Consider the following 21071-nt stretch of genomic DNA (forward strand, 5'->3'; position numbering starts at 1 on the left):
CGGTCCGCCCCGGCTTCGCCCGTGGTACATATTTACGTTTTCTCTACATAAAAACCATCCTCGTACTTCAAGGAATATAATAAAAAAAGAATTATCGAAATCGGTTCAGCCGTTCTCGAGTTATGCGCTTACCAACACATTTTGCGATTCATTTTTATATATATAACTAGCGGTCCGCCCCGGCTTCGCCCGTGGTACATGTTTACGTTTTCTCTACATAAGAACCATCCTCGTACTTCAAGGAATATAATAAAAAAAGAATTATCGAAATCGGTTCAGCCGTTCTCGAGTTATGCACTTACCAACACATTTTGCGATTCATTTTTATATATTATGTATAAGATTTATCACTGCAACTACAAAAAAAAGCAGCATTGTTCATTTACTTGTTTTTATACCAGGTCGATCTGCATTTAGAAAGAACGGCTATTTTCAAATAAACGGGTGAAGAATCATTTATAAACGGGGAAATATAATACAGATTTATTTATTTAGGAAATCGTTACGATTTCTATCCAAATTATTTAATTTTTAATTTTTCCATATTATACTCTGGAAGTCATAATATATTTTGCTCTTTACTTACTACATTCAAAACTTATGTTAAACTAATAAGAATTTGTATATTAAAAAATGATATCATTTTTTTTATTTAGTATGTGCTGGATATCCTAGATAGGTACAGTACATCACTAGAGGAAAAAATCAAGCGCAAGGTCATCTAGATTTTTAGCCAATCAGCTCGTAGCGCACTCGTAGCTAACTTCTGTGCGTTTTCTTCAAGTAGGTACGTATATAATATACATACGAGTACAATAAAGTATAAAAAATATAGAATTTGATCAACGCTGATGCGGAATAATTAGAATCTGCATGCGTATTATTTAGTTCAATTTGTTTTTTGATAGAATATAATAATGGTATATTTATATTACAAAAAGTCATTTAAAACGTTACGTATTGTTTTTTTCAATTAATATCTTACTATTTACAGTTACTTAAATAGTTTTCATTATTTCGAGCTTTACATAGTAGGGCATACATTTATTCTAGATAGCTAGCCTAGTTAGATAGGTCGCTATTCAGTTTGAAGCCTTTGTTCACACTTCGCATATTGTTCAAATATGGCGGGCCGCGGGAAGAAGTGGGCGGCCCCATAGACGCTAAGTAGGTCAAGGTACGTACTAGGCCAGCACATGCGTTGAAATGAGATAACCGATCCTTTTTCTCCCTTGTAACCCCATTTTAAAATAGCGCAATGACGTTTTTTGGCTTTTTGATTAGATATTGCCATATATAATGTGTTTTAATTCTATTTTCATTGTTATAATTCAGGAATTGAAGAAAAAGTAAATTAAAAATGAGTGTTTTTATGTTTCGTGAAATCTTTTATCTAATAGAAAATAATAAAGATCTGTACTTTATCACTCCTCCTATATTCTTATATTTTTAATATAAAAATAGGCGTAAGAGGATGCAGGAGGAAGTAGGGATGTCAATGAAACAAAATTTGTGTACAAAATTATTTTATTTATATTCGTATAGGTAATATATTATAATCTTATTAAACATAAATTTGTCTAATGACTGACGACTATGCTACAAAAGTTTTAGGTATTAAAAATATATACAAAATGAGAAGCCAGTATTATGGCCCTTACAGTCGGTTGTTATTTTTAGGGCCCCGGCTCGTATAACTGATTTCCTTCCAAAAACTATTAGATTAAGCAAACACAAAATAAGCAAGTATGTATTTAAAACTAAATGACAAAAGCAAATTTAAAGGTTAAGTCGCGAAAAACAATTTAAATTGTAAATTAGTCATTATCAAGCTCGTAACTATGTAAAAATAAATGGATATACATTTAATTACAATAATTATAAGTACATAGTAATTACGAAATAAGTTTTAATTTTTAAAATTAGGAATGATATATATTTTACTAGTGGATAAGCAAATTAATCAGTAAACATGTTAAAGTTTTCATATCAAAATATTAGACTACAAAAATTTCAGTAGTACAAAATATTATTGTTACATTGTCTCAAAATTTATAGTTGAAAATTTAAATGTTGGTAATTCCTCAAAAAATCGTTCATTCAAATAAAACAACAATTTTACTGCCAACATTTATTAAAAACCGTACCAACATTCAAACTTAGAACTAGGGACATAAACGATATTATAGCGCTTGAGGAACAACAGAGGGTGGTACAAGGTGGTATGTGAGCCACCATGACAGGAACGGTTGTGTTATAGCCACAAAGAGCAGGAAGTAGACTCTCCGCTTGGTTCCACCCCCACTTGGCTTCGACCAGTTATCTACATATGGATTTTGCGTGTTATAATTAGAATAGTTGTTGTAACTTGTATCGGGAGCTTGCGAACCGCCCGACAGGATCTGTAGCCTGAGCGTTTTTACCTGAAAGAAGTCAAACAGAAATTGTAGCATGATGTATACACAATTGGTGTAGTTGAAAAGGTTTTTAGCAGAATCAATTTATTTCTAGTGACATTATATTAAATTGAAGATACTTTTAAACAAAAAATTTATAAAATAAAAAGAAGATATGATATAGGTAATATGAACTTTAATGCAATTTTTTAAATACTTGGTGAAAAAGGCAAAATTGCATTATAATAATTTCAAACTTAGACTAATATTGTTTGCAATAAATTTTAGCATCATATTTTCTGAATATTTTTTAATGCTATAAAAAACTCACCAAAAAGTACGACAGCGCGAAGCTACAGTACACCAGCACGCAATAATACCCGGTGCCCCCCAGCAACAACCCCGCGAGGAGGCTGCATATCATCACCGAGTACTTATACCCGGAGAACGCAAGCAGGTCGAGCGTGGTGAGTGCTGTACTGGTTTGTGTGATGTACAGCGTCGCCAGGTAGAGCACCATCTCGAAGATTATGTATGCTAGTGCACTGGACGCTTGGATGGATATCTGCTCGGGGGAGAAGCGGTGTTGCAGACCTGGAAATGAGGTAAAATACTCATTTGAAACATTTTCATTGAAAAAAATATTATGAGGCGAAAAAACGCAGAAGTACGATACTACGTCTTTTCGCTGTATCGGGTCGACGTTGACCATGCCACCCATTTTCAAATAAAGTTTGATATTAGATAGATAGAATACTTTATTGAATTATTGCACTCAACATTAATGAAGGAACAGAGAAAGAATAAACAAAAAGTATAAATGTAATCACCTCGAAGGACCATTTGCGTATTTTTATACAGAAAAAGGGTAAGATATAAAAATTCGTATATAGAAAGCATGCAGATAGTGTAGAAAATTTTAAAATCTGTTCAATATTTGCACACATTTTAGTTATATTTGCACATTTTTGATTGAAATTTGCAAAGCTAAATTCATTGATAGTCATTGCCCACTAGGGCTGGGGCATATTATGAAAATATGAGAGGCATAACAGAAATAATAAATCAAATAACTTTTATATATTCAAATATACTACGATAATAATTACCGAGCATGAATCCAGCCAGAAGCACATATGTAACATAGCCCATAGCGGGTATGTAAAGGTCGGGCGCGTTCAGATCGTAGCGGGGGGCGACCGGGGTCTCTTGGTCATATTTCACCATCCATTCCTAGGGGACAAAAATATAAGTAATATTTGACATTTTGTGTGTGTATGATGTCTCGTTTTAGTACTAGCTGGAAGAACTTTTGTTATCTATGTTTTCAATTATTATTAGAATAAACAAGAACTGTTCTATATAAATTGCGTTTATAATTTTTTTTAATGATTTATAGAGTAGTTTTTGTGTATTCATGAGGTGTTTTATCTGGTAAATTATGTGATTTTCTTTTTGTTTAGTTCGCGGTTTCGAATCGCGATAGTTTTAACATATTGTTTTACAACATTAATTTAAAATTGAATACAATTAATTATCTAGTAAGATTCCAACTAGAACAAATCCAATACGATCCCATTTATAAGCACCATAACAGACAATTACATAAACAAACATCATCACACACCTTATGAGTATACGGGAATATAATCAGCAGTAACTTCCGCAACACATATCTGGTGTCCACCGCGAAGTAGTACCTCATCCTGGAGACGGGCAGGTACTTGCCCAGCTCGCGCTTTACCACGTCACGACCTTGGGCAGCGAGCTGGTTGCCATACTGGAGTGCCATGTCCTGGAATAAGAATCTATATAATATCATCTATATATATCTATAACTCAAAGGTGTCTAATATAGTGATCTATCAACGCACAGCCCAAACCACTGGACGTATCGAGCTGAAATTTGGCATGCAGGTACAAAGGATTTCCCGAAATTTTTGCGAGAACGGGGAAAAACGGGGATGCACATACAAAGTCGTGGGCAGAAGCTAGTAATAAATATAATGGAGAGAGAAACAGAAGAAAATTTCGGGTATTTGAGGTTGGTAAGTTATTCAAATTCAAAATGCAATAATAATTTTATTTAAAATAGCTTTATACTGAGTATATGAATACCTATACTGACTGAAATATAATTAAAATATGTTAATTAAGAGCTGAAAAATATTTATGCTTTATAATTCATATTTTTTTCATAAAAAATTATTCATTTATCAAGCATTTGAGTGCTAAAAATACTAAAAATTACAATTAAAAGCTACTAATTATTTGATAATACAAACACACGCTATGCCTCACTGTCAAAATAAATAATAACACTTTCAGAAACCAGCCACTTGTGAGCACAAAACTTTATAGTATCACGGCAATAATAAATATTATTTGCTATAATTTATTAATCTAATTAGAAAGATTAACTCGTAAGCACATAGCATTAAGTTCTTAACTTGATTACTCAGCGAAAAATCTACAAAGTATCAAGAGAAATAGGTATGGTCTTCCTGATTTTTTTAAAGAAATAAACATTACTATGGAAAGCACTTATGTTAGAACAATAACTGTTAAATATATCTAACAATGTACCCAATTTTTATATGATAAACTTACATTCGAACATTTCATTATTCAAATAGACTTCTAGAAGCACTATTAACAACATAGTGTCACCATTTACATCAGAAAGCAGTCACTACAGAAATATTTTACAAACAATATAAAGAAAGATTATTATACATCTAAATCTCCATAAGAAATGTCTACTTGTATACCTGTACAATGGGTTGTTGCAGCATGGAACCAATCTGTTGAGGCGACGCCATTGGACTTTGTGGAAATCCTCCTGGGTAACCAAAACCTACAATTTGTCAATTAATTAACAAATAGACAAAATATAGTATTATAAGTAGGTGGGTTCCTTGTTTTATATATTATGTACTACAAATTTTATGATATATTTCTACACCATAGTCACATTAAATAAAATCTAACTTAATAATAAGTTTCTGAGTTTATTTAAGAAAATATTTTAATGGCATTCAATATCTAACATGAAAAATTACCTATTGATAGTCCTCATATATTAACTTAGTGTGTTATTATAATAATTAGTGATAGTCCATAGTGGTGTTTTCAAGTTGTTTCAAGTTAATTACAAATTTCTTGCTCTACTTACTCCCAGTAGGATCTTGCCCACCAAAATCTTGTACAGGATCTAAAGGTATTCCCTGTGTATAAGGTGGAGGTGGGCCCGCCGGAGGATATCCACCTCCGAAACCAGGATTCGGACTGAAGGGAGGAAGCGGCGATGGAGCCCCCATTGCGTTAACATCGCTAACTCTCTTGGCCTTTCGAGGGCCAGAGTGTGACACTAAAAATTAAAAAATAACACATTGTTTATACTCTATGCCTCTGAAATCCTTTGTAGTTTGAGAATATCATCAATAGATTGCTATATTTATCTATTTTACATGGTAATTGTATAAAAAATACACTTTTTTCGTAATATATGTAATAATACTTCGGTTATATGAAATAATGACAAAAATCATTGATATATTGTTACCATTTCTTGAAGCGTTAAAATTCATGTTTGCTTTATCGTTATAATTGTATACACATCATAAATTATCACTTATTTTATTAATTTTTTGTTATAATAAAACGAAACACATCATCAACAGCCAATTTACAGGCAATCCAATTTGACATTAAATTTATTACTGTTGCCCTTATAAATATTATGGGTGATTGTAATTTGTAAATGAAGTCGGTTAATAATGTAATAATGCATCATTCATCTTTTTGCAATAATTGAATTTTTTCAACCCATGAAATATTAATAAATCAAGTGAACTTTTGGTTGGTTTAATTCTCTAAGTGGGCGGCTGATATACAATGGCAATTTTGAATCTTTACGTCAATATTGTATTGACGCCTGACGGACGACGGCTCAGGCTCACTGCCCACTGGAAAATTGACATATTTACGTAGTTTGTGATTTTCAATATTTTTATTTACTGTTGAGAAAATTAACAAACGTGGTTGATTTTGCACAAATATGGCATTAACGAATGTATTGCTATTAAGTCAAATAGCTGGCTATGTTTTTGGCCTCATATTGTCGTTATGTATTATTGTACCTTTGAGTATGCACCAAGATGAATTCAGGTAAATTGCAACGCATTATTTTATCTTTTTCCAAAAGTATGTGTGCTAGCTAAAATAGTTAATATAGTAGTTTTTACTTTTTGGAGTATGTTTTACTATATATTATATTGTTGAAATAGTTCTTGTAAGCTCTTGTAGAGCCGCCATGAAATGTTTAATTTTGGAATTTTCAGTGGCCACTGTCTTCTATTCTCGAAGGGCACTTGGCAAGAGGAAGACGGGCAGCTGCTGGTGATGTGGGCGTCCCGAGCCTATTGCAACTATGTTATTGTTGTTGGTATTCTCATGTTTATTGTGTGCTGCATTCAGATATACAGGTAAACACATAATATTATAGTTTTGTAATGTAAATCATAATATGTGGCTATATGGTAAAGGGAAATGAAAAATATTTAACATTTTGTTATATTATTTTAATAAAATGAAACAGGATACACATTCAGTTTTTATTATTTTTCAGTTTCTACTATTATTTCTAACAGCTATTTATTGAATGTTATAGTAATATTTTTCTGAATTTGAAAAAAAAAACATATTAAAAACACTTTTATTAATCACTAGCTGTGCTGTGTGGTTTTACCCGCAGTGTTCCGCCCCTGTAGGTCTTAGCGTGATGATATCATATGGCCTTCCTAGATACATGGACAATCTAACATCGAAAGAATTTTTCAAATCGGACCAGTAGTTGATGAGATTAGCGCATTCAAACAAAAAAGCTCTCCAGTAATTAGTATTTCTACTGCAACAGCAATTTATACTGAGAGGAACTAATAAGAAACTAAATAATCTTTTAAAATATATAAATATAGCTAACAAAATCATAGAAATTTCTCTTGTGTGAAAACCATAAAATGGCAGAATGTAGTTATAAAAAAGGTGTTATTACAATGTTAAGGCGCTAATACATTCTACCCACTATCCGCATGTGCAAATATTTAAATATATTTATAAATATCTTTCTATCCACAGGTTATCAGTATTTGTATGCAAGGGCATAGACAGTTCGTTCCTCTCAGCCTTCATAGAGGCAGTGGGATGCGTGATCTTCTGCGGGCTGGCCATCACTGCAGCTCTGATCGTCACACTCGGCTTCATGACTTGGTGTCAGAATATAGTTGAACGGTTTCCTAGGTAAGTAATGTGTATTTATTTTTGAAAAAGGTGGTTTACGGATTCATAAACAATTTTTTAAACTATTGTCTTAAAATTGGTTCAATGGTTTAGGTGTGAAAATGTTAAACATCTTAAGACCTAGTTTGCACTTTGGCTGTTGGTTTTTGGTGGTAAAATAGGTAATGATTTTAAATCTATAAAAAAAAATGTAGGTATATAATGTGCGCTAAAGGTTAAAAAGTTACTAAAATGTACCTTAGGCTCTTTCAATAATTTTTTGTGACTATTTGTAACCCAATAAGTATGAGTATTGCGTTTATGTTACGAGATTAAGCAATAATTGGTGTGTAATATCGTAGAGTAGGTATGTTTTTTTTCAAAATCAATGGATTTGATTCGTACTTTTTATCAAAATTGGCCTCATAACTCCTTTCAACATCTATCGATATTACTTATAAGTTTCGGATTTCGCCATAAAGATGATTTTTCTTAAGGTACAAGAATTTAGAATTTCTTAAATCGATAGAGTAGTTTTCAGTTTATTTCGTTAGATAATTAAATACAAAGATTAATGAAAGGGTTTACTTCGTAATTGCGATCTATTATCATACTAAATATAAAAATGAATCGCAAAATGTGTTGGTAAGCGCATAACTCGAGAACGGCTGAACCGATTTCGATAATTCTTTTTTTATTATATTCCTTGAAGTACGAGGATGGTTTCTTATGTAGAGAAAACGCAAACATGTACCACGGGCGAAGCCGGGGCGGACCGCTAGTACTAAATGAAATCCAAATCTGTTATTTTTGTTGTAATGATTTAGTTGGATATTACCTAAATTATTTATCACCGCTAATTTTGTTTCTAGTTGTGAAGATGCGACCGGCCAGGATATTGATAAAAAGGATAGTATTTCTACACATGGCTTTTACATAGAACTTGGCACTGCACAGGTAAGATTGCAATAAGTATTTTTTTTTTGGAAAAATGCATTTATTGCTTACAAGTATTAACTGAAGAATAAATTGTTAAATTTTACACACTTACCTTCATTAACTGCTTAAACTTTTCTTATTGAAACCCTTCGTTATTTTAATTGTTCGGTATGTGTTTATTACAAAAAAAAAAAAATCGGTTCAACTAGCAATTTTAGTTTACTTATGTCCTTAATGAAGTTCTATCTAGTTACAATAAGTATAATTTTACGACGAAAGTGGGTTCGAATCCTGCCTCAAGTATATTTTTTTTATCTTTACAAAATTGTCAAAAATGTTTTTTAATGTTTTTATAGCGTCAAAATACTTACGATAAGCATTTTAATGCTATAAAAATTAAAAATTAAAATTGTCCTTTATCTAAACAAATAATTTATTACTATCCACGTCAAACAGTTCGGTGCCTGGGCTCTATTCGCCCTCTGGGTGGGTTTAGCAGTGTTCAGTACCCTCAAGGTCTGCCGCTACCACCAGCTGCAGAACATTCAGGTGTCCATGTACAGGGAAAGACAGAGACTGGTCAACGAACCACCTGGTCGATCCACACCACCCATCGACTCTATGCATAATTAAAACTACCTACATTTAAAAAATAGAAGTACCCTCATATGGAAAATGTGAAGTATATTGAAAATTTTAGAGTACCCACATATTGAAAATATTATAATGTACCCACATATTGAAAATTATAAAGTACCCTCATGTTGAAAATTTTTAAGTATATTGAAAATGGTTGTAATTTTTTGTAATAGCAATTTTGTGTGATGGTGTGTAGAGGTAAAATGAACTGTGTTTATGTACTTATCTGTTGAAGTGATTTAGTAAGAGGCTAAATTAAAGAGTTAACCTTTTGTAATATAATAAAAATATTTACTAAACAATACACAGTAGACTTGTTTGTTGTGTTGACACAGTAAAGTTTTTTTCTTATTTTCACATAAAATCGTTCTTACCTCTACACTCCTTATTTATTTAAGATAAAAATGAATTAATGTCTATCATATGCTTTTAAATGTTGCCATATCAAAATGTCACTACAGCTTCGGATTTAATTTATTATTTTCAATGATAGTATTATACGGTATTTGTCTTGATTATCTGTTCCTGATAGAAATAGTAATATTGTACGACTTAATAAAATAAATTTTCAGTGTAAAATGACTGAATTTGATATTTATTAATAAATATTATAAAAGTTGAACATTACTTACTTTTTAAAATGCATTGATTCGTTTCAGCCAAAATTGCTAACAGAAATGTATTGTTGTATTATCAAAAAATATTATGTAATATAAAAAAAATACAGGCTAATTATTATTTTAAGGTTGGCAACAAAATATTAATAAGTAGGACATAAAATGCTTTGTTTGATGTTTTTTTAACCGACTTCATAAAAATGGACGAGGTTATCAATTCGGCCGGCTTTTTTGAAGTGAAAACTTCTTTAGCGGCGTTGGGTATAAAATCTTAAACTCGCGTCAGGACACGTGGCCTGATCGAAAAAGCGTAAGACGGATTTTTTTTAGCCCTTATATTCCATGCGACGGATACCATTCCAAAATATCAAACATGCTGAACGTTAATAATCTAGTTTTCACTTCTGCCGGCACTCCCGGAGTGCAACCCGTATTTTTTTTTAAACCTGTGTTGTTAGCTGTGGCTGTGAGCCTCAATAAATAATAAAAAAAACATAGTTGTTACCTTTATTTTATATAATTTTTAGTTATTTAGTATTACTAAAAATTTATAATTAACTGTAAGTAAATTATGATTATTTGTGATAATGGTCTAGATTAAGAATATTATAGTGAAATTAAATTAATCTCATTGAATTGTTAAATTTATTGATCAAAATTATTGTGTACGTTAATATGTAAATAGCGTCCAATTAATAAATTATTTAATTTGACTTTATCTTTATTAAAAATTATTGTATTATACCTTGTTAATATTCATAAATATTTATTTAGTAGGTCATATTTTTAAGGACATTGTTCTCTTTAGCGGACAGTAGGTGAATTTGGGATAGTAACGGCGAAAATAAAACCACAAAATAATGTAAAAAATATATTTATTTATCTATACATTACAGTTCTAAATTGGCTTTTTTTATTCGCACTACACTGTAGTTACATTAAGGCGGATTAGTTTCTAACATTAATAATTTAGAATTTAACTATTCATCACTCCCTGATTTCAAAACAACGCCGTGTTTTTTCACCATGTGCGCTTTCAAGTACCTCATCTGCGCAAACTTCACGTCACACTTCTCGCATTGATAGCTGCCAACTGTGTGCGTACGCGCATGTCTGAGCAGATCGCATCGGATCGTAAAGGCGCGGCCACACACCGCGCACGCATGCGCCTTCACCGCGTCATGCCGCTGCATGTGTCTCGTCAAGTGCGCGATCCAGCGGAACGAACGCTCGCATTTAGTGCACTTGTGGACTTTCACACCTTTGTGTGTCTGTTCGTGGATGTATCTACTCGCTTTTGACCGAAACCTCTTTTCGCACATACTGCAAGCGAATTTACGCTCACCAGTGTGTACTGCACCGTGTTGAACCAAATCGCTTCTCGTTCCAAACTTTTTATCGCACACGTCGCAGCTATAATTCTTAACTCTCCCGTGAAAGTGCTTTTTGTGATAGAAGTAGCTAGATGACGCTGTGTATACTTTGCCACAGATGGGACATGTGCGAGATTTCCGTTTTGAACTCTCTTGTGCTTGACTTTGGGTATATTTTCCCTCGTCTTGGTTGTCTATACTGTCCTGCGTGTCTTCTATTGCTTCGAACACCGAGTCTGGTAGTTGTGCGAATGACTCCACGTCGCTGTGGTCTGAGAACTCATTCTCTGCACAATTGGCTTCACTTGCATCTCTACTCGCGTTGGAAGATAACTCAATGATCTCGCTATTAACCGGTACATCAATCATTGTCGAAGTATTTATTGAACTACAATTATTTTCCTCATGATTACTGATTTCTACGTTTATTTCGTCGTGTGATTCTGATAGAATATTTTCTGCACTTGCCGGTTCAAAATTAAATGTGTTATTCGGTTCACAAGTATTAAGTTCTTCATGATTTTGGATTTCAATGTTGCTTATTCTTAAATTAGACATCAGATTCACATTCGAGGGAATGACGGTATTAGGAAGCAACCTCCAACCGGATTGTTGAAACGTTATCTCAATATCTTCTTTTATGGGATACCCGCGTCCACATGAAAGACATATTTTGAGCAAGTTGTCTTTTGGACATTTTGTGTAATATATTTCGAAATAGGCGAAATTGTCCGCATTACAATAATTACATCTTTTATCTTGCGATTTCACATTCATATCCGTTTCCGTGAATGGCGGCGGTTCAGCGAGCATTTTCTTAAACCTGCAACAAAACCGTACATTATTTACCACTTAGCTAGTTTTCACGTTAAATTTCCTCGGTTTTGTGTGTACGGGCGTGGTTATTGAGTTGGCTTCGAAGTCTAAACGTCTTGCCACACTTGCAAGCGTGGGACTTTTCCCCCGTGTGCACGGTAACGTGAGCGTAGAGTTCAGATTTTCGTTTGAATTTGGCCCAGCAAAATAAACATTGGAATGCATGCACGTCCACATGGATTTTTCTATGCATCCTCAAAGCATTGCTGGATTTGGATGCTTTGCCACACAGATCACAAACGTAGTTTCTGCTATCGGAATGGGTTTTTAAGTGTTCTTGAAGGTGGCCATTTCTGGAGAATTTCTTGGAGCAAATCGTGCAGGTGTGCGGTCTGTGGTTATTGTGTATGGCTTGTTTGTGGCGCGCCAAGTTACCGCTGTCTTTAAAGCCCAGCCCGCATGTATCGCAGCTGTAACTCTTTTCTTCAAGGTGCGATCTCTCGTGCCTTTTCCAGGAGGAAATCATTACTTCCTTATTACAAATTTCGCAAATCGTATATTTCTTTCCACTTTTTGTTAACGAGTATAATCTAGTGGTGCTAGTCTTGTTTTCTGTCGAACCATTTACTGGACGGACTTCCTTTTTAATCTCCTTTATTGCAAAACTGAAAAATAACAACACTGAGAACAAGGAAATAGGGTTATGGTAGGAAATACTGGATTATATATAGAAATCATTAATTTACTACAGCTGTTCTGAGTAATTTTAAAAAATGATGGTTAAGAAATAAAATATTGTGAGTAAGGAAATAAAAAAAGAACAATGAAAGTTTGACTATATGGCAATAATAAATATATTTGGCTAACAGTCTTTGTAAAATATTACAATACACAAATTAACATTAATGTCATTAAACTACATTCAGTAAGGTACTTGTGAGTATACGTGACAGGATACGTCTCTAGTTTCGTGCAAGCGTTTTATGTGATGTCTCAGAGCACGCCGCTGGCGGAACGTGGCGCCGCAAACTGTGCACGAGAAGGGCTTAGCGTTGCTGTGCGTCAGCACGTGACTATTTAACTCGTGTTTCTGGCGGAAACCTTTCCCGCAGTTGGCACACACGTGCGGCCGCTCGCCCGTGTGCTTCAGCTTGTGCTTCGTGAGCCCGGCCCGCAACCGGAAATGGGCTCCGCATTCAGTGCATTTGAATGGAAACAGATCGGTGTGAGTCTTCAAATGAACGTGCAGCGAACCGCTCTGCGTGAACCGTTTCCCACATTGCGAACAAACGTAAGGCCGCTCGCCGGTGTGTATCCTCATATGCTGCCGTAAGTTCTGCGAGTTCACGAATGTCTTGGCACAAATCGCACACACGTAACTTTTAACTTTCTCGTGCGTCTCTTTCAAGTGTCTCTGTAGACCGTTCGGCGCTCGGAAGGTCTTGCCGCACACGTGACACACGCAGGGCCGCTCCCCGGTGTGAATCTTCTTGTGAAACAGATACGTGTGAGATGAGCTCAGATTTTTCCCACATATTTTACACGTGTAAAACACTTTTCCGTTCACTTTCGTTTGCACTTCATTCAGTTCCAATCTCGTCTCGTCATCCATCCTGTCCCTTCGCATGTTGCACAGCGTTAAATCGTCATACGAATCCACGTCAAAACCGTCCGCCGCCTCTTCTTCTGAGCTCGACTCGGTGAAATCTGGATAGTTACATTCTTTTTTGTGCTCTTCTACAAAATGATTTCGAAAATTGACTAGAGCGTTGTAAAATCTGTCATACGCCGCACTCATCTTTCTAGTGGCAATGTTGGAAAGAGGTTCCTTGTCAGAATCGTTGTCTGCAGATGTATCCGAGCCGTTCATTATTTCGTTACTAAATTCGGTTTCATATTTTAGGTTATCGTCTCCATTTATGTGATACTCTGTACTGTCTATCCATCTGCAACAAAAAAAGTCCGGGTTATTCAAGTTTTGGTCCTGTGCGTGGATACATGGTATTTCAAGTGCGCGATCTTTCTGAACTTCCTCGAGCAGATTTTGCATTCGAATTTTCTTATATCTAGATGTATTTGAATATGGGCTCTTAGCGTGTTCTTAGCCCGGTACGCCTTCCCGCAATATTCGCACTCGTAGGGCGTGTCGCCGGTGTGCAGGCGCGCGTGCACGTCGCGGTCCACGCGGGTCGGGAACGCTTCCCCACAGGTCGAGCACACGTGCTTCAGTTTCCCTTCGTGAACGACTTCCATATGCTGCACTAAAGCACCTTTAGAACGATACGACTTGAGGCATTTCGCGCACTCAAACTTCTGATCTTGGTGCAATTTCATATGGCTGTGCATGTTGTATTTATTTGAGAATGTTTTGTTACATTCCGGGCACACGGCCGGGAAGTTCTTTTGATTTTTCGGTCCAAACTTCGTTTTCTTTTTCTCCTTCTTTTCTAGCTCATATTTCCTGTGTTCATTATCGATGTGCTCCTTCAAATTCCCCTTATTCGTCGCGGAATAGCCGCAAGCTTTGCACAAGTGAGCATTCACCTTTTTGACAGTATGTTTATCACTTACATGAAACTCGAAAAAGTGAAGGTCGTCATAGATGTTCCCGCAACACAGCAGCCCCCCGTCCGGCGGGATCTCGAGATGCTGGTTGAGATGGTGAATCAGTCTCCTGGTGGACGTGAAGGCGCAGTCACAGTAGAAACAGACAACATCGCGAGAGTATATCTTCTTGTTTTCTTTAGGCTTGTCTGCGCTAATCTCGTCGAATTCATCGTCGCTTTCGAGTGCTTCTTCGAATGTCGTATGATTTTCAATAAATGCAGCTATAGTTTCTCGATTGTGAAGTTCAGAAGCGTGTTTTGTTTTCAAGTGTTCACTTAAACATTGTATATTCTTGGAAACAGGTTTGTCGGCACACTTTTGGCACACATATTCCCAATCGTTATCTATGTCTATGTCGTTATTATTGAAATAATCCGTCAGTACATTATCTACCATTGTTAGAAACAGGACGGATCTTTTATATCTGAAAACGCGTGTACTGCTTAGTTCACAAAAAAACATGTATCCCTAACATTTGAGAACAATATTTGATCTGAATATAGCAACTTAATTGTAAAGCTGTACAGGAATTCCTTAACACATGTGGACAATAAAGAGACACCACAATACTAAATTTTAAATGCAGATAGAAAACGGTAAAATAAAAGAAGAGAAGAAAAATAAGATTAGCGTTACAATCTGGGTGAAATACTATCTGAGAGCATGCTTTATGCAATCAACTTTTGAGTGAAGTTATAACATTACATACTAATTAGCATTGGCAAGTTACTCCACCCAGGTGAAAGACACCTGTTAAGGCTGCAGTCTAGCAAAATTGCGTTTTCAACAAGTTATTTGACAATTTTTTCCCGGCTAATGAAATGATAAACTGAATTTTTTTTTCTTGTTTATCAATTAGTGTTATATAAGAAATGCGCGTGAATTTTTTCACATTTATAAAGTTACTTTATGTTACCTTAATCAGGCCTTCAAGATAAGTCTCTTTCCCCCAAAGACATTTCGAGCTAAGTTTGTGCACTCACTACGTTGCAACCGATTACAATTTACACAATCTGATCAGCGCATTATTATCCTTATATAGTCGTTATTAAAAACTGCTGAATACAATTGCCGAACAACTTATGATTTTCCTAATTAGAACGTTATAAATTCATTAAATTTCCCATTTTTTGCCTTACAAAATCTATTGATAAATACTGCTAAAAGTTATTTTTTCCATTAATTTATTCGAGTTGGTTGAAGACCAATGAGTATTAATCCTTTAAAAAAAATTTTTTTTGAATTTTGATAATTCTTTAAATATTTAAAATAATTAGGAAAAATCCTAGCGAATTTCTTTAGTCGCGCTCCTTGGGCCGGAGCGTTCTGACGTGTGCTCTACGCTCGATTTTCCTTCATACCGAAGTGAAAGTTGCTCTACTTCATTAAATTTAATATTTTTGTTAATTGATTATTTTTATCTTAGTTTTGTGCAAATATTCGTATTTTTAAACATTTGATTTCGATATGGAAAATAAACGAAAAAATACGCGTGTAACTACTAGAAAAAAAATTATCTTCGAACATAAAGTTAATGAAACCAAATAGATTGCAAAGTTGATTGGCAACAATTTCTTTATTTTACGGAGTATCAGTAAAGGGATGTATATTTCTTTAAAACTAAAGTAAGCTCATAAATTTTCTTATAATATAATTTTTAAAGTGAAACTTTTATTACATCGTCTCAAACTTTTTGGTCTGTGTAACGCATGTCGCGTGTATCGCGGCTGCCGAGTAGGTAGGTATACCTACTCGGCAGCCGACCGACACGCGACATGCGCTACACAAAGCAGTGTTCGAACAGTTTCACTTTTACCGTGGTTTCATAAATATAATATAAACTTGTATTGAGAACTTGAACTTCCCAAGTTCATCCGGGGAAATCCCCTAGGAAAATGATTTGTTGACTCCAAAATTATATGCCGAGGTGTTTTAATTTTTTCTTCTAGTCATTTTCAACGTAGCGGCATGTTGTTTGATTATTAATTTTGTAACTTAAATACAGGATGTTGGTTTTATATTCTGATCTTACAGACGCGCTGACAAATTTAGTCCGCCATTTCTAGTTTAGTCCACCAACTTTAAGTACCAATATTAAAACGAATGGATTATCATCACATCATCAAAACTCAGATGTAATGGAAGATCACAATAACATAGAAAATTCAGTGGGTGTTGAGAACGCGAAGAATAAAAAAAGAGGACGAAAACGATAATTCGTTGATGCTTTCCCTTTTCGACGTATTGTTAGGGTACATCACCAATCTGCAAAAAACAAAACTGATGATTCCCAATTGCTGATTAAAAATGAAAAACAAATAATCGACAACAGTGGTGAAAATTTGCTGATCACAATGAAACATCCTTCAGTGGTAGCAGATTTACTCATTTAAAATGTATCGGTGAACAGCGTAAAGGAGAGGAGGACAGGAAAACATTATGAATGTGGATGGTGGATTGTATACAGGGTGTAATCGAAGTATGTGCAGGCGATTATGACGTTATTATTGCAGGTATCAAAAAACTTAAAACTGATATCGAAATTACTTTACCTAATGAGCAAAATGACAATAATAACTTTTTAAAAGTATAACGAGAAATATCTAAAAAATTTACTTTATACACTCCCGTATCAAAAAGGGAAAATGGGACTAGTAGAAGTTAAATGTCTAATTCCGGCAAAAGACATGAATGCGGTAGATGCAGTTAAAAATAAAAAATTTAATATTTGAAATACAATGCTAAAAATAACACTTTTTTCATAGATAAGAATCATGACTATTTTTTCCAAATTCAGGGACAACTAAACGTTGCAGAAGCAGAAGTCTGCTTATTTGCTGTTTGGACTGGAGTGAATCATTCGTTAAAAATAGAATATATAAAAAAGTATGTAACGTTTAGGCAAAATAAAATGATGGACCATTATCAAGATTTTACATAAATTGGCTACTGTCAGAATTGATTGATTCGAGACTTCAGCATTCGATGCCCATCAAGGACCCATCCTATATCATTCAAGCGATTGAAAAAAAAAAGAGATAAATCCAGTGCAACCGATAAAGCATCAGAATGCTAGCAAAAGATTTATTAGGTTTATCAATATAAATCTATATATTAGATATACATAATATAATAAATCTGTAGAAGACGCGAAGACCGACATCCGCGCGGACGGAGTCGCGGGCGGAAGCTAGTCAGAAATAAATATCTTTTGTTTTCATTTGCGTATTTTTCTATTTTATAATTTTTTAACACAAACATTACATTTTTTTTATTATATACAAAATTTGTTTAAGTATCCGTTTTATTAGTTAAACTGAACAACTTTCACTAAGAAACTTAGGTCGAAAAAAATGTATAGAGTTATGCATTTTGTATGGAAAGCTTATTTTTTTTTATATTTCGTCCAAATTTCTTTGTAAAAGTTGATCAGTTATATAAACATGAAGTTGAAGATATCAATAGAAAGTATTCGCAAATTTTGTGTACTGATAAAAAAAAATCACCCGGTGTAATTTTCACGAAAATTGTTTCAAATTGTCATTTTTGGTACTTATTACGAATATTAAATTATGCATACGAATGATTTAATTTTTAAAAATTAAGTGGAGCAACTTTCCCTTAGTACATTTGTATTATTTACATATAGGATGACAGGATGCATTTGTTTGCACTACTAGACCAAGCCCTTAAGCTAGAAAGATCGAAAATTAATTCTCAAAGAAATAATTTGGTTTTGTAAGTGGAAATTGAGGAATCATTTATTCTCCATAAAACTTACTCTCAGACATACTTTATACAATGCATGAAAATAAAATATAACAGAAGGAAACATTGACTACTTTTGAAACATTGAAACTTATACTCACTTCAGGCTATCTTCATCCAAATGATTAACGGCACCTTTGCTTGTTGATGACATCTGTAATAATTTAACTTATATTTTTAAAAATATCAAATAATTCTGAATTCTAGCATGAAATAAATAACTTTTTCAGCATCCAGCCCATGTTATGAAGAGATAAATAAAGGTAATGTAAATTGATTGTATAATATAATTCTGGTTCTTCTCCGTAGATACTGCTTTCCAAATCGGTGGTAAATGTTAAAAATAATATGTAATGACGATTCAAAAGTGCTTCTAGAAGTTGTCTTATTGAATAAATAAATGTTTGAGTTTAATACAGTCAAAGTTCCTTATTCGCGCTTCCTTCATTCGCGGTTTCACTATTCGCGGATGGAAAAAATGCGACCTAATTTCTATATTCGCGGCCCAAAATTCTTTATTCGCGGATTGAATCGGTACATCGGTACTTACATATATGTATTTACCTAAATAAAAATCAATCGTTATCCTTAGTAAACGCCTGAACTACAACTACGAATTTATAATATCGACTAAAAAACGAGTAAAAAGTGCCAAGCCATTGCCTCAACCTGAAGATAATACCTAATTAAATGGTAATTAATAAATATGTATGGTCAAAAATTTAAATAAAACTGATTTCTATATGTATTTGCTTCCTTGATTCGTCACCCAGGAACGTATCCCCTATAACCCCATACAAATTACCATTCCATATTCACGGTTTCTCTATTCGCGGCACATTGACGGAACCTATTGCCCGCGAATAAAGAACTTTTACTGTAAATCTTTTTTTAATAAATGAGTAAAAATTTTAATGTATAATAAATAAAGCTAAGAATGACATAAACATTAATAAAATATCATATCTCACCGCATTTCCCTGTGCAGCGAGTGCTAATCGTTTCCTAAAAGAGGCGTCGGCCTGCGTGCAGCACTCCACTAGCTCCTCCCACGCCAGCAACGCATTGGAACACTGGTAGCATATCACTTCTGGCAACCCATCTCCTTGTGACACCTAGATTGTTTTTTTTCATTATTTATAAATACTTTATGTAACAGTTTGATGAACAATACATTTTTTTAATTGTAAATAGTATGACAATAATTTCTACTTATAATATTAATAAAATATATTTAACAATTTAGATAGAACTTAGAAAAAACTAAACTTTTGGATTAAGCATACCATAATATGGTTGGTAATGTAGTAATGCAAAGTACCTATAGCGTGTGAGAAGTATTTTTCTATTTTGTTTATTAATATTCATTATATAATTCTATTATATTTAAAGTCGTCCTATACAATGATAAAATACTAAACATACTTTTATGGGTAAGTATTTGTTAATTTTTTCCACAAGTTTTTGGTCAGCTCCTTCATTTCGAAACAGGTTCATGATGTTACGTGTCTTCAGAGCGCATATTCGGCACATAAAACTAAAATCTTCCGGTACTGGAATCAACATATTAATTAAAATAAGTATAAAAATCTTTTAAAATTGAAGCTATCTTCAATTGTAACAAACTATTGTCATAAACTTAACAGTATTAGATAGTAAGGTAATAAAATTAAGTCATGAATAATGAAATTCCTAAAAACATGTCGCAGATATTTTATTATTTATTCATACCGCTAGAAACAGCTTGCTGACAATTTTCATCTAATCTCTCGATCAGTACATTACTGGGACCTGCAGCATCTATAATAATAATCTCATTGTTTACTTCGTTATCCATATTTATATAGATCTAATATTCTAGTATAATTGATTGCATATAAAATTTTTGTTATAATACAAATAAACGAATATTGATCCAAATTCCAAAACAATGCTGATGCCTGATTGCTCATTGCATTGAGACAGCTCACAGCAGACATAAATGTCAAATGTGTTATGTGATGTCAAATTTGACATCTTTGTTTTGTTTATTACGATCTTGACTTTAGATACCAGTCTTTTGAACATATAATTTATTCGGTACAATTTTGAAATAATTTGGAAAATCCAAAAGTGCACGCCTCATAATTTTTTTTTAATAAATATTTATTAATTATTATTTTTGTTTATTTAATAACAATTAAACCACATCGAATCAGACCCTGAAAAATGAAAGGGTTCTATTCCTGAGCCTCGGAGCAATTATCAAGCCTGGAGAAGTAACAATTAATTGAACGTTTCTTATATAGTGGCTCTCTTTTATTCAATACCCTAATTAATGCGATAGAAAGAGACAACACACTGTTATCGGCTTGGCATTCAAATCCACATGTAGCCACTTTTTGTTCTAAAAAGGTAGTGCTTGCCACTTTATCGAATACTAAAATATCGATAAATAAAAAAATTAAGTTATAAAATTGCTTGAAGATAATTTAAGATCCTTTTAATTTTGAATTATGGATAGGTAATTCCAAATTTTAAGATTCGTTTAATTTGGAATTATTCATTTACGATGCGTATTGACTGCCTTGCATTGTATGGTAGTGGTATTTATAAAAAAATATTATTAGGTATTTCGGTTTCGATTGTTTTTTATG

The 21071-nt window shown here is 33.7% G+C and overlaps 3 protein-coding genes across 5 annotated transcripts; 1 reads left to right on the top strand and 2 right to left on the bottom strand.

Annotated features, from left to right (window-relative positions):
- Nucleotides 1-1509: 1509 nt before the first annotated feature.
- On the bottom strand, nt 1510-6102 carry Yif1 (Yip1d-interacting factor 1). The gene is made up of 7 exons (XM_090112612.1): nt 5962-6102; nt 5572-5766; nt 5168-5253; nt 4024-4191; nt 3506-3629; nt 2728-2990; nt 1510-2423 (listed from the first exon to the last, which is right to left on the bottom strand). Exons 1-7 carry the CDS (start codon nt 5984-5986, stop codon nt 2184-2186), a joined length of 1101 nt encoding a protein of 366 aa, XP_089968738.1. The 5' UTR covers nt 5987-6102; the 3' UTR covers nt 1510-2183.
- Nucleotides 6103-6357: 255 nt separating this feature from the next.
- Nucleotides 6358-9294, top strand: LOC149900915 (transmembrane protein 179). The gene is made up of 5 exons (XM_090112102.1): nt 6358-6566; nt 6740-6883; nt 7536-7697; nt 8549-8633; nt 9072-9294. The coding sequence occupies exons 1-5, from the start codon at nt 6457-6459 to the stop codon at nt 9246-9248; spliced, it is 678 nt and encodes a 225-aa protein (XP_089968228.1). The 5' UTR covers nt 6358-6456; the 3' UTR covers nt 9249-9294.
- A 1493-nt stretch (nt 9295-10787) lies between these two features.
- Nucleotides 10788-20355, bottom strand: LOC149900916 (uncharacterized). 3 transcript variants are annotated; one of them, XM_090112099.1, is made up of 5 exons: nt 20167-20355; nt 19861-19988; nt 19407-19550; nt 18537-18589; nt 10788-12067 (listed from the first exon to the last, which is right to left on the bottom strand). In XM_090112099.1, the coding sequence occupies exons 1-5, from the start codon at nt 20270-20272 to the stop codon at nt 10852-10854; spliced, it is 1647 nt and encodes a 548-aa protein (XP_089968225.1). In that variant the 5' UTR covers nt 20273-20355; the 3' UTR covers nt 10788-10851. The 3 variants fall into 3 exon arrangements, with proteins under 3 accessions (XP_089968225.1, XP_089968227.1, XP_089968226.1); XM_090112101.1 differs by lacking the exon at nt 10788-12067 and adding an exon at nt 12766-14006; XM_090112100.1 differs by lacking the exon at nt 10788-12067 and adding an exon at nt 13872-15091.
- Nucleotides 20356-21071: the final 716 nt, after the last annotated feature.

The sequence above is a fragment of the Colias eurytheme genome, chromosome 18, assembly GCF_061535395.1.
Source record: "Colias eurytheme isolate Ceu_HAF_F1 chromosome 18, ilColEury1 Martin Lab GWU primary, whole genome shotgun sequence".
NCBI classification, from domain to species: domain Eukaryota; kingdom Metazoa; phylum Arthropoda; class Insecta; order Lepidoptera; family Pieridae; genus Colias; species Colias eurytheme.

What these genes read in the sequence shown, in the direction of transcription:
- LOC149900915 (XM_090112102.1), top strand. Translation starts at nt 6,457, where the DNA reads ATGGCATTAACGAATGTATTGCTATTAAGTCAAATAGCTGGCTATGTT. An exon ending in TGCTGCATTCAGATATACAG is followed by an intron (nt 6,884 to 7,535) that starts GTAAACACATAA and finishes TTCTATCCACAG; the next exon opens with GTTATCAGTATTTGTATGCA. An exon ending in ATAGTTGAACGGTTTCCTAG is followed by an intron (nt 7,698 to 8,548) that starts GTAAGTAATGTG and finishes TTTTGTTTCTAG; the next exon opens with TTGTGAAGATGCGACCGGCC.
- LOC149900916 (XM_090112099.1), bottom strand. Translation starts at nt 20,272, where the DNA reads ATGGATAACGAAGTAAACAATGAGATTATTATTATAGATGCTGCAGGT. An exon ending in ACAAATACTTACCCATAAAA is followed by an intron (nt 19,551 to 19,860) that starts GTATGTTTAGTA and finishes AAAACAATCTAG; the next exon opens with GTGTCACAAGGAGATGGGTT. An exon ending in TCGCTGCACAGGGAAATGCG is followed by an intron (nt 18,590 to 19,406) that starts GTGAGATATGAT and finishes AAATTATTACAG; the next exon opens with ATGTCATCAACAAGCAAAGG.
- Yif1 (XM_090112612.1), bottom strand. Translation starts at nt 5,986, where the DNA reads ATGAATTTTAACGCTTCAAGAAATG. An exon ending in TATTCCCGTATACTCATAAG is followed by an intron (nt 3,630 to 4,023) that starts GTGTGTGATGAT and finishes TTTGTCCCCTAG; the next exon opens with GAATGGATGGTGAAATATGA. An exon ending in TCGCGCTGTCGTACTTTTTG is followed by an intron (nt 2,424 to 2,727) that starts GTGAGTTTTTTA and finishes GACTTCTTTCAG; the next exon opens with GTAAAAACGCTCAGGCTACA.